The sequence below is a fragment of the Malania oleifera genome, chromosome 4 (genome assembly GCF_029873635.1).
Source record: "Malania oleifera isolate guangnan ecotype guangnan chromosome 4, ASM2987363v1, whole genome shotgun sequence".
In the NCBI taxonomy this organism is placed as follows: Eukaryota; Viridiplantae; Streptophyta; class Magnoliopsida; order Santalales; family Ximeniaceae; genus Malania; species Malania oleifera.
In genome coordinates this window covers 16,547,054-16,559,629 of record NC_080420.1, presented here as the reverse complement: position 1 = coordinate 16,559,629, position 12,576 = coordinate 16,547,054, and the positions used below count along the sequence as shown (strand labels likewise).

General features: G+C 37.2%; 1 protein-coding gene across 1 annotated transcript in view; it reads right to left on the bottom strand.

Moving 5' to 3' along the window:
- Window positions 1-675: 675 nt before the first annotated feature.
- LOC131153559 (uncharacterized) overlaps window positions 676-12,576 on the bottom strand; it is a 28,577-nt gene continuing 16,676 nt past the window's right edge. Inside the window, exons 4-5 of the mRNA XM_058105947.1 lie at window positions 3,439-3,891; window positions 676-1,257 (exon numbers count right to left, since the gene is read on the bottom strand). Of these exons, the coding sequence (XP_057961930.1) occupies window positions 790-1,257; window positions 3,439-3,891 (921 nt within the window). The 3' untranslated portion in view covers window positions 676-789. The remainder of the gene's footprint in view (window positions 1,258-3,438; window positions 3,892-12,576) is intronic.

Genomic DNA, 12,576 nt, shown 5'->3' with positions numbered 1-12,576 from the left:
CATAAACTACAATCGCTATTCAATCCTCATCCTCAACAATAGTGGAGGACGATAGATTTCAAAACAGAAAGGCACATTAGATTGGCTTCATAGCTGAGAAATCATTTGAATATTTGTGAAATCCAAGCCTCAACATTCAGCCCTTGAATCATCCAAATCGTTGCTTTGCACTCTATACCTTTTTTTACCACAAATTTGGTCAATCACTCTGCTCTGCCGTTTAACAAGAACCATAAACTTGTAGGGCTTCCCTAAAGCAAATCAGGCCATTGATTTAGCTTCGGGAAATAGATAAATTATGGGTAAGTTTAGATTCCAATGACCAAAAATAGTCTTACCAACCTGTCTCTGTGGCTCTCATAATAAAATTTCATAGAAGCAAGGGCTTGTTTGTTTCCATTGGAGATGTAAACTAGCAGAAATGATCTTCGGGGGGTACAAGACACGAAAACCAAAACCAAAAACAACGATAGTACGAGTTTTGTTGGGGCAACTGTGTCTTTCTAATGATTTCATGTGGGCTGCGCTATACAACCAATTCAGTGGTTTCAAGGATATGGAGAAGACAACAATAGCAACTTGAATTCGCTGGATACTCTAAAATGCATTTCATGTAGGAGATGCGAGCCCTACTACCCCAAGAGAAAAAATATAAATAAAAATAAAATTTGCAGGTTACCGGCTAGAAACTTTCCTTTTCTTTTCGGAATAACTAACCCAAATAATACACTGAATTACCAAAAAAATATATACAGTATACACCTAAGATGTTAATGGCACAACATACAATCAGGCTCGTCTTTGCCTTTTTATCCTCTCAAGGGCCCCAAGATGGCTATCGCCATTTTTACCATCCACAGCAGCACCATCTTCCCCATCTCCATCTTCAGTCTCTTCCCTCTTCCTGGCCAAACCTCCAAAAACAGCAGATGGCACATCCTTTTGCATGATCTCAACTTTTTCATCTTCATCCGATTCACTTTCTTCCGGTAGCTCAATATCTTCAAGATTTGCAGAGACTTTTCGCACCCCATCAGCTTGTGATTCCACCCCAGCGCTCACAAAGCCCACTTTTCTACTGCCATCTTTAGCGGCAGCAGCATTGTCATCAGCATTGTCATCTGCAGGTGCTAACTGCCTTTCTAAGGCAGCCATTTCATCTTCAGGAACTCCAGCTGCCTTCAACTTATCCAATGCCTCATCGTAGTTCATCTTTGACTCCTTTTGCATCAAATATTCCGGGAGAATGAAATGTGTCTGCAAGGAGGCAAAAACAATAATTTTTAGAATTGACACAAATGTAGAACTGGGATTCTTCTTTTCCTTTGTTTTTATCAGTTGAAGTTTGAGCATTCAAAAAACACAAACAAAAAATTTCAACATTAAACACAAGGCACACATATCAGATAGAAAACCACACAAAAGTTACACTTGTCAACATTGATGCTGCCCAGAATTTTATGAGATACAAAGCATGTAAAAAAAGTGCATTCTGAAAATGTTTACAAATTGGGAAAATGTATAAACCAGGATTCATTAAGTCACAGTCAATACTACAAACTATGCCAGTGCATTTCCTGATATGTAAATATTTTCGAGTTTTTAACTGCACCTTATTTGTAATTTTCCTAAAAAAGATGCAGATGGCTCTGCTTTCTTTCTGTCAAGGCTGTCAGTTACCACTGAAGTTAGAAATTCAAACCTTGCCAGCAGACATTTATCGCACATTTTAAGTTTAAATTAAGTTAAATAAAGAATCCACTGAAAGGGGGATAAGTGCCAGAGACATAAGTTCAGAGGGTTGTAACACTATAGAGAACTTCTCCAGTATTTATCAAAAAACTACAAATAATGCAAAAAGATATCTACATGAATGAATGCAGGAAATATGTCTGTTACTAAACTCGCACAAGTCAATGAATATAATAGAGAAGACTGATTTATGGAATGGTTTGGACGGTCTTAAAAGCCTAGGCAAACAATCCACCAAATGTATGAAGTACAATAGAATGTCACATGGTGTTGGTTATTGCTTTTACTTATTCTCATTTTAAAATATACAATAACAATTGATTTCATGATTTGTACATCTGGCTGAGCCCATCTGTTGTTGCCATAGTTCAAGCATAAAGGCCCATCATTGTCTAAAAATAAACAAATTGAGCCATCATTTTGTGTCAGAATATATGATTATTAATCAATTCATCACTTAACATCTTCAATTTGAACATCCTAAATGAGAGAAATCACTAGGGGAGTAATCGGTTTTATTCTGTTCAGCTTGAGCCAAAACCAATAACTGACCAAGTAAATTGATTTTCTAATTTTCAAACCATAACCAAACTGCACACCAACGGTTCAGTTGAACCGAAGACCGACTTCTTCTGGTTCAGTTTGGTCTTTTAGTCAGTTTTTCAAACTTTAAATTCGTTATTAAAAAAATATGAATGTTAAAAGTCCAGCTATGCCAGAATTTTCAGATAAAAATAATTGAAAGATACGTCAATGAGCCCAATAGCCCATAAAGGCAATGCAGTAGGCCCAGCAGCCCATAAATGCAAATATAGTAATCCCAGCCCACTTGAAGAAAGCATGAGGTTGATTCCAGCATAAGAAAGAAATTTGTAAGAGGGGGAATGGTGATCCTTCTTCCTCTTGACAGATGTAGGAACAAAATTGTTCCCAATCCTCAAGCAATCAGATTTCCAGAAAGCTAACGCACTGGAGCATTTCCAAGCATCATTGACCCACATTGAAGATTTGTAAGATTAGGGAGTCCCCCACCTCTATAAAATTCCAGCCTTCCTCACTTCTTTTTTAATTCTGAAATTAACTCATTTAAAACTTTTAACATTTGTGAAATTGAATTAAAAATTACAAAATTATTCTATATAAAGTATCAATACATATAAATTATAATGTGTATATTATATATCAGAATTCATATATATCTGTATATAATTAATTCATTTGTTTCAAACCAAAACCGATATTTTTATACTTCGAAGAACTGAACCCAAAACTGAAAACTGAAAAAAAAAAACTGAACCAGAACTTATTTCAGTCCGGTTTTGGGCCAGTTCTCAGTTTTCCGGAAATTTTTGTACACCCCTAGAAATCACTAATCCTCGACAATCTTTATGGTTCAGTTTCCATTTCATGACCAAAACTTATGTTTTAGTTGCTTGACACTTTAAAAACCCAACAGAAATCAACCAAACTACAGGGAAAACTTGTCTCATAGGACATCTTTCAGTTTAAGCCGTGCCCTGTCAGAATTTTTCTAAATTTGATGTAAATTGATTACGCCAGCTAGTTTTAAGTGAAGAGAGACAAATACATCACAAATAGTTTGAACTTCCAGCAGTCCCAATGGTAGCATGTTTCTTTTGCAATAAAATAAGTCTGAGGAAGCAAAAAAGTTAAAACAAATTTTACCTGGCTATAGCTAGCAGTAACACTCCGTTTGATGCGGAGCATTTCCCTAAAGGTGTCCTCATTTCCATGCTGAACCTCAAAATCATGCCATTCATTCCATAAATCAGTGTCAGAGCGTGGATCTGCAAATTGAGAGGCATATACATATATTCCACGTGCTCGGTCAATTTCTCCCAAGCTTTTCTCTAGCTCTGCATACTTCATGCACATGGTCTTCACATCTTTGTCTGGAAGACCAGACTGTATTGCTTGCTCATAAATTTCCCTTGTTTTTGGCACACCAAAAATTTCAGCAGCACGAGCTATGTAGATTTCGTACATGCTCAGTTTCTCATTGACTGGAACAGCCTTTGTAGCCAGATCATAAACTTTCATGGCACGTTTTGCCAGACCATAATCTTCCTCAAATTTGGCGTACTGTAGATACAGAGGCTTCACGGCCTCAGCAGGAGCCTAGTTGACAATTGAAAGGTAAAAACAATACAAAATCAGCATCATAACACATTACAAATGAAATGAAAACACTAGCAGCAATATATTTCAGTATTATGCAAGTCAAAAACTTATTGAAGGCAATCAAAGCTACAAACTGATAACTAGAGGCTTTGTGGTATCACTGTCAAGAGTTTTGAAAACCAAAACTGGAAACTGAAACTGAAAACTAAAAACCGAAAACTATAATCCTATTTGCTTGTGCAACTAAAGCAGAAAACAAAACTAGAAAAACCTGTTTGGTTACCTATTTTAAATTTTGTTTTCTATTACCAAGATTATATAATAGTTTTGATATAATTGCTTAGACGGTCAACAAGAACACCTTAGAAGTTTAGAGGTGAGTCAGCTATAAGAATCCCTTTCCTCCATTCTACTCAATCTAGGGCATTATCTTATAAAAATTAAGAGTGGTGTCAAATCCTTTCTTCCCACCACAATCCTCTAACTCTACCCTCCCCTTCCTATAGCTTCTAAGCCAATTGTACCACTCTGTCTAACTGGGGCATTACCTAGTCTATGTTTGAGAGTCCAAAACCATCTTGACCACTATAACACTATTCCCTTATCTTCCATAAGTGTAACATCTAACATACTGTAACTGCATTTTTTCCTTGCTTTATCTTTTCGATTTATACAGCTTTTCCATCTTAACATGCTCAATCCTTTATCCTTTTAGCCCCAGGGTTGCTCCAGTAGTAAGCTTAAGGCTTTCCAGGTTAGGCATGAGGTTTCAAATCAAGGCCTACAGCTTTCCAATTGACCATGGTATTAGCAAGACAGAGTAGAGGGTTGGCCTGTCATCCTCATGGATTAGTGGAGTTCCCAAAGGACTTCGGACACTATTGTATCAAAAAATACAAAATTCTCTTTCCAGATGATGGTTTTAATAGCAATAGCAAGTAACTAGTGCAGCGATAACAGTTGCAGAAAGCGTAGTGAATGTCACACAGTGGAAAGCAAGAATAACAACCATTCTTTTCTTTTTTTTCCAAGGATGCCCAGGCCCCAGCCTTGCCTATACTAGGAGATTTGCATGGTTTAAGCCCTTAGCCTTCCTAGTTCCTAATAAGATTTTTAACATGTCTTGGATACCTTAGTTCAACCAATCAACATTGTTTAGTAAGGCAAGTAAAATTTATATTGGGTCCAAAATGCAATAAACGAGAATATGATTTTTCTTAGTCAATTGTCATTATTCTATGACCATAAATATAATATAATCATTGATTAATAATACAAAATAAGTTGATAAATATATCACGTGACATTGTCTGATAAATATATGATACATAAATTAATGGAATAATATATATACATATCAGTGTTTTAAAAGGCAAAGGCATAAGGCGAGGCGTTTTACCCTCTGCGAGGCGAGGCATAGCCGCATAAGCCTCAAGGCATTGAGGCGTAAGCATTTTGGGATTATATTTTTTCAATTAATAAATAAAATCAATTTAAATATAATAAAAAAATAAGAAAAATTTTAAAATAATAGAGAAAAATATAAACACAAAATTTTTAAATATCATATAGGCCAATTTTAAGTTTTAAGTAACAAACACAAGCAATATATGTTAAAAAAACAAGTATGAGCCATAAAAAAATAAATAAAATAAAATAAACCAAATTAAAAATGTCTCTTCTAATTCCTAAAAGCCAACTGCAACCAACAGTGGCAGAGAGAACAATAGGGTTGCGAAGAGAGGCGAGAGACTGCAGAGGGTCGCTGTAGAGAGACAACAACTCCGAAGGGTTCGTAGAAGGGAGAAAAAACGTCCGAAGGAGTTGTTGGAGGCAGATCAGAGTTGGAAGGGAACGTCGACTCGTCGGAGAGAGAGCAGAAGCTTCGTTGAGGCTTCCAAGAGAGAGCAGAGGCTTTGTCGAGGCTTCAAAGGGAGAGCAGAAGCTTCGTCGAGGCATCGAAGAGAGAGCAAAGGCTTCATCGAGGCTGCGAAGGGAGAGCAGAGGCTTCGTCGAGGCTTCGTCAAGGGAGTAGAGAAGAAGAAGCTTCACAGGAGAGAGAAGCGTACGCCTTTGTGGACGTGCGCATTTTCACTAACGCCTTGGCGCGTTTTAGGCCTACAACGCCTCAAGGCAGACCTCAATTAAGCCTTTCAAATCACATATATATATATATATATATATTAATATTATATGTTCATATAATATATTAGGCACACAAAAAATATAATAATATACAAGTTCATTATCCTATCAGTTAAAGTCTTAAAAATTCAACAAAAATACACCAAACTTGTCAGTAGCTTACATTGTCATATTATATAATGCTAAGCATAAAATTACGAAAATATAATGATAAAATTTATCATGGAAGAAGCTACTAACTTAAACAAGATACAAACTATTGTTGGAAGAATATGTTGTGAACTAGGAGAGAGAGTCACGATGCCTCTACTCTCACCGACTGCCTTCCCTGACCTGTTCCTTCTTGCCTCAATCATGGAGAACCTCCCTTCGTAGTCTAACTTGATCCTAAAACCCCTCCTCATCCACCTCACTCTCTTTTCTCGCCATAACCCTAATTTCTTTCTCTCTTCCTCTCCTCTCCTCTCAACCTCACTCCCTCTCCTCGTCATAACACTAACATTCTTTCCACATCTTCTCTTCTCCTCACCGACAGCCCTAATCTTTTTCCTCACTCTTTTTCTCACCTTCCGGTCCTCCCCCTTTCCTTTCCCTTCTTTCATCTCTCGCGCCCTATTATAGAGGGGTTCCTTTCGTCCCCTCCCATCCTGCCTTCGCCCCTGGCAAGCGCGAAGTGTTCTATGTGTTGGATTAAGAGGAAAACTTTTGACCTAGTTTTAGAATGCGAGCTTACAAATATTGTTAGGTTGGCAGAGTATCATAGAGGTCGCTGCACTTCAATTTACTTAGACCCTGAGAGTTCACCTAGTCCCTTCAAGCATGGAAGAGTTTTGGGCTGCGAGTGAAACCTCTTCCTCTTGGTTCAACAGGGTGAGGAATAGGGACAAAACCCTACCCCTAACCCTAAAATCAAACACCGTAGGTTCCTATCCCTTATGGAGACCAATAGCGACAGTTGGAGACATCTGGTCTTTCCAAAGGGAATCAATTCAAAGGGATGGAGAAAAGTCTCTAATGCAACTGCTATCAGCTACTATCACTAGCCAACGCTTGCTCCCTCCCTCCCTCCCTCCTTCTAGAAGCCCAAGGTCAATTCAACTTTTAGTCCCCTTCCCGCAGTTCAAACCAAGAATTCAAGAAGCCTACAGCCCCTCTTATAGATCCTTTGACTTTGGTAATGCCAGCAGCACACCTCCCGTGCCCTCACTCCATCTACCCCCGCTGTGGCGTACTCTTTACAACTATTCCCCAGAACCAACCAGCCGCAAGGGTCTCTAGAGGCAAGGAAGAAGATTGGAGGCTCAAAATCCTCTTTGAATGTTGTTGAGAAGAACAGAAGCTCCTCTGATTTTGGTATTTTTGGACTAAAGCCAGCAAGCCAAGCTTTTCTCCTCCTTTGTCGATCTTGGGACAAACTTGAAGAAAGGGTTCTGATAATTTGATCAAAGGGGGCCTTCCCTTTGGCCTCCCAGCCTTTAAACCTTCTCCACTAATTGATTCCAATGCTTTCAATTCCTTCACTCACCACAAAGGTCTAACCAAGGCCATGGTGGTGGCCGATATCTGGAATGCCCTCTTGCAAACCCACCCTTCCCCTCAGCTCATGGCACCCTTTTACACTGGACTATGAATGCTCACTGAAGGATGAATACCATTCCAACATTGAAATCGAGGAGAACACCTTGGTTGAGGAAGGGGAAATCAAAAAGACATATGTGAGCTTTACAAAGTCCTTTACTCTGAAATCGAAAATTGGAGATCTGTTGTGTACAGGACTAAGTTCAAATCTCTCAATCCCTCTACTGCAAAGTGGCTAGAGAGACCCTTCAAAAAAGCTGAAATCCTCCAAGCTATCAAAAATTGCAATGAAGACAAAGCACCTGACCCAGACGGTTTTTCCATATCCTTTTTCCATTCTAATTGGGACACACTCGACCAAGATCTTAATATTTCTCTAGATTAGGTAGATTCAAGCGCAACATCAACACCACTTTTCTTACTCTAATTCCAAAGATATCAGGGGCCTTTACTATCAAGGACTTTCGTCCAATCCACTTGGTGGAGAGTACATATAAAATTCTTGCTAAAGTCCTTGTTAAAAGGATCAAAAAAGCCATTCCAGAAGTTATTGGACATCACCAACATACATTTGCGGCTAGAAGACACATCATCAATGCAGCCCTCATCACTAACAAGGTAGTGGATACCTATCAAAGAGAAAGGAAAGTTGTGTAGTGCAAGCTAGACATGGAGAAAGCTTTTGATCATGTCAATTAAAACTTACTTCTTTATCTTCACAGAAAGATGGGTTTTGGGAAGCGATGGTGCCATTGGATCGCCCATTGCAGAAGTACTCCAAGTTTCTCTGTGCTCATAAATGGATGCCCTTCTAGTTTCTTTCCCTCCTCCAAAGGACTGAGACAAAGGGATCTTTCGTCTACCTCCTTATTCATTGTGGTGATGGAAGTGTTGAGCCTCATGTTGGATAAAGCCTTTGATAGAGGACTCCTTGAAGCCCTCAAGGTCGGCAGGAATGGAAGGTCTTTGGAGGTCTTTCATCTTTTAATCGCATATGACATCATTATTTTCTGTGAGGTGACCCTTTTCGCATTCTAAATATGTGATGCCTTTCAATGATGTTCGAGGCTGTTTCAAGTTTGAAATTAATTCCCCAAAAAAGTTAAATTATTCCAATCAATAACAGTTCATAACGACTCTCCTTGCAGGTCTCTTGGGATGCAAATTAGGATCTTCCCTATCAACTACCTCGAATAACCTCTTGGAGCCAAATTTATAGATAAAGGAGTTTGGGACCCCATTATTATGAAGTTCTAGAAATCTAGAAGATTCAAAGCAGGTTCCTTTGATCGAGAACTTGGAGGCAAAATTCAAATTCCACCTGGTCAAATAACCAGCTTAGGAGGCTTAGGTTTAAAGTCTCTTCACATCTTCAATAAAGCCCTTCTTGGGAAATGGTCGTGGATATTCATGATTGAGAAAGATCACCTTTGGCAGAAAATCATTAGGGTTTGAGCACAATGAGTGAATCTCTTGGGCAGAGGACCACATGGCACAAGGGTGAGGAAATACATTAGGAAAGGCTGGAATGACTTTTTCTACCTTATTAGATTCCAAGTGGGGAATGGAGACATCATTTATTTTTGGCATGATGTATAGAGTTGTGAGGTTCTCAATGTCTCATTCCCAGCCATTTACAACATGGCTTGTGATAATGATGCTTGCATAAGTCAGCACCTTCAAACATCAATTCAGGGGTTTCAGGGGTTTTCTGGAGTGTGGAAGATTGGGAACTACACCAGCTCGCCGATTTCTACAGTCATCTTTACAAGATCCAGTTTTAGAAAACTCATGACAAGATGAGGGCCTTCACTGACACATCCTATTACAGGAAACTTTTTCTCCAATATTCAAAGACACAAACAACACTCACTCCCCTTAGTCTCATTTATGACAGACAACTGCCCCTACCAAGGTTGCCTTTTTTATCTAGGAAGCAGCTCATGGTGAGATCTTGACCCTGGACAACTTGCAAAGAAGGGTGTTATTTATTGCCAATAGATGTGCCCATTGCATGGCAGAGGCAGAATCACTAGATCATATATATATTTACATAATAAAAGAAGGTCGATTAGATCGAGAGAGGGAAGTTGCAAACTAAGGTGACAAGAAGTCCACCCAAAAAAATAAAAATAAAAACAGAAAAAAAAAAAAGTACACAAAAAAAAATAATAATAAGCAAAAAGAACAATTAACCAAGGAAACCCCTTTTCAATCCCTTCCCATCGTAATTTACCAAGAACTTCAGATTTTCTAGCTCCCTTTGACCATTCGAATTGAACTCACCGCCAACAAACGCACTTCTGTTCCTCCAGCATCACTCATTTTCAAATCCAATTTATCCAATATCTCTTGAGCTTCTAAATCCTTCCTAGAAATTACTAGAGGCATCATTGCACATGGACTAGAAATCTTAGGAATCTGGCTCTAACTCTTATCATACAGTGGGGGGTTACTGCTAGATCTATTGGAGGAGAGCTCTGGGCCTGGCGAGAGATTCAAGCAACAAAGGAAAAGAGGAAGGATTTGTCTCTCATTCCTCTTGCAATTCTAGTGTATTTGGAAAGAGAGGAATAGAATAGAATATTTTTCAAAAATTCAATCTCAACACTTCAGTTCAGCAAAGAGTAGTGGTTTACTGTGGTTACTAGTTGGCATAGTGTACTTGTAGCAAATGAGTTTAATGTAATTTTAGATTTTTGTGACACCCTTCAGGGTGGTTGCTTTCCTATATTTCAGGTTGGCATCCCCTTGATCCCCTTTTAATATGCACTACCTTTAATGATTAAAAAAAAAAAGATATGAACTATGAAGGAAATTTTTTAAAAAAATGAATGAAAAATAAAAAAAAAAAAAAAAAGAGTAAATTGAATGAAGTTTGCTTGAATGGTGCTCTAAAGTAAAGTGAGGAAAGTACAGTGTGAACTAGCAAATCTGCATAGCTCTGTCAACTACAATGGGAAGGGTCTAAAGAGGGGTTTTCTTAATTAGTGTGTTAGGTTTTGTTTTGTTTCCTTATCTATTTTGTTTTTTTCTTCTTGCTTTGAGGATCTCTTGTCCTCTGTTAGGTTGTAATTTTTCTCTTCTTTCTCTTAATATTTTATTTTTAGCTATTAAAGAATAAAAAGAAAATGTAGAGAAAAAATTTTTAAATAGTTTGTGCGATGCCAATTTTGTAGCAGAAATCTGGTGGCTATAGCAGCCACAGTGGCTACTATGAAGTGATTTTTATTCCCATTGCTAGGGTGGTGTTTAACATTAGTTAATATGTACCAGACGCAATTGCTATTTAAAATATTATTTTCAAAAAGACAGCTAAAAACAAAGAACGCCCCAAACAAAACTGCGTACCCTCCAAAAAACCTAACAAGCACTACCAAGGAAAAGCCCTTTTCAATCCCTTCCCATCATAGTTAACAGAGCACTACAAATTTTTCAATTCCCATAGTCCTTTTCATTCTAACTTCCAACACTGACCAAGCAGGCTTCCTTTCCCTCCAAATTAGCTAGGTACAAACCCATTTTATCCAGCAAATGTTAATATAAAAGCCTGGAACAGATCAGCCTGCTCAATCTTGCCTCTTTCGCCACATATTACATCATTCTCCAAACCAAAAACTCCCTCTTAAGAATTTCAATGGAGGAGGCATAGAGAAAAAATTGCCTAGATCTTAAGAATCTTAATTAAACCCAAGTTGTGACCAACCCCATCTATGAGTAGCCATCCATCATAACCAAAATACTATCAGCCTCACCCTCCTCATCTCAAAACATCACCCCATTTCTTCTTCTCAACAGAATTTTCCTCACTAACCTTCTACATTAAAGCTATTTTTGACCCAGTTGAAAGCTCCTTGGTGTAAAATAGTACCTTCACTATTTCTTTTCAAAAACTCAACTTTCCTTGCACCTGCACTGAAATGCTTCTCAATTGAGAAACCCTTTTTTCCATGCTCCTGTCCCAGCGATTATAAACCTGTAGAAATTAGTATCTGAGACCATTCCAAATTGAGCTATTGTCATTCTTTCATTCTCAATTACTCCACATCTGATGGTTAATTCTTCAAACATTTGAGCACAATCAATCACAGGCAATCTTGTTGGAAAGCAAAGAGCTCATCTTAAAATTTTACTTTTCTCTATCTTGACCATGCAAAAATTATCTAGATAACTAAAATAGAACTCCAGAAACAATAATAAAGGCCCAAAATACCCTTAACGTAGGACCCATAATAAAAATAACCCCAAATTTTGGTTAATTTTTCTAAAACTAAAACAAATTAAAAACTTGATTGAACAAAAGCTCATTTTTATCTCTTGAAATTAAGTAATAAATTAACAAATAAAAAATATAATTAAAATAATAAAAAATACAAAAAAGAATACAAATTAAAATTTATTATAATAAAAATAAAATTTATTATAATTGTTTTACTTAATTATTACATTTCAAAACTCATTGTTTATTGCTACAAGAAAAATCTTATTGTATGTACTAATTGAAAAATAGTAAAAACATTTTTAAAAGGAATTTTATTAGTTTTCTCTTTTTTTTAGAAAATTTGTGAATATTTTAATTATATTTTCAATTCACATGGTCATTTCAATCTAATTTAAATAAAAATTATACATAAAAATGAATGATTTAATCCACAAAAACTAATTCTGCATAATTAAATTATTCAAGCAACACGTTGCCAAAACAAGTGAAAATCATTAAATCTAGTTTTGAGTTTTTCTATAAAAAAAAAACCAACAACACAAATAGAAAACTAGCAACGCAAACAAACGTGTTTTCATAAACTGCTTCTTCACCGTACAAAAATGAATATAAAAAATAAAAATGATACCAAACAGACCCAAAATTAAGGAAATTGTTGGGGAAAAGGGACTTAAAGATTTGGTGATTGACAAGCTGTTATTGACCCATGCATTCCTCAACCGACCAATTCTATTGTT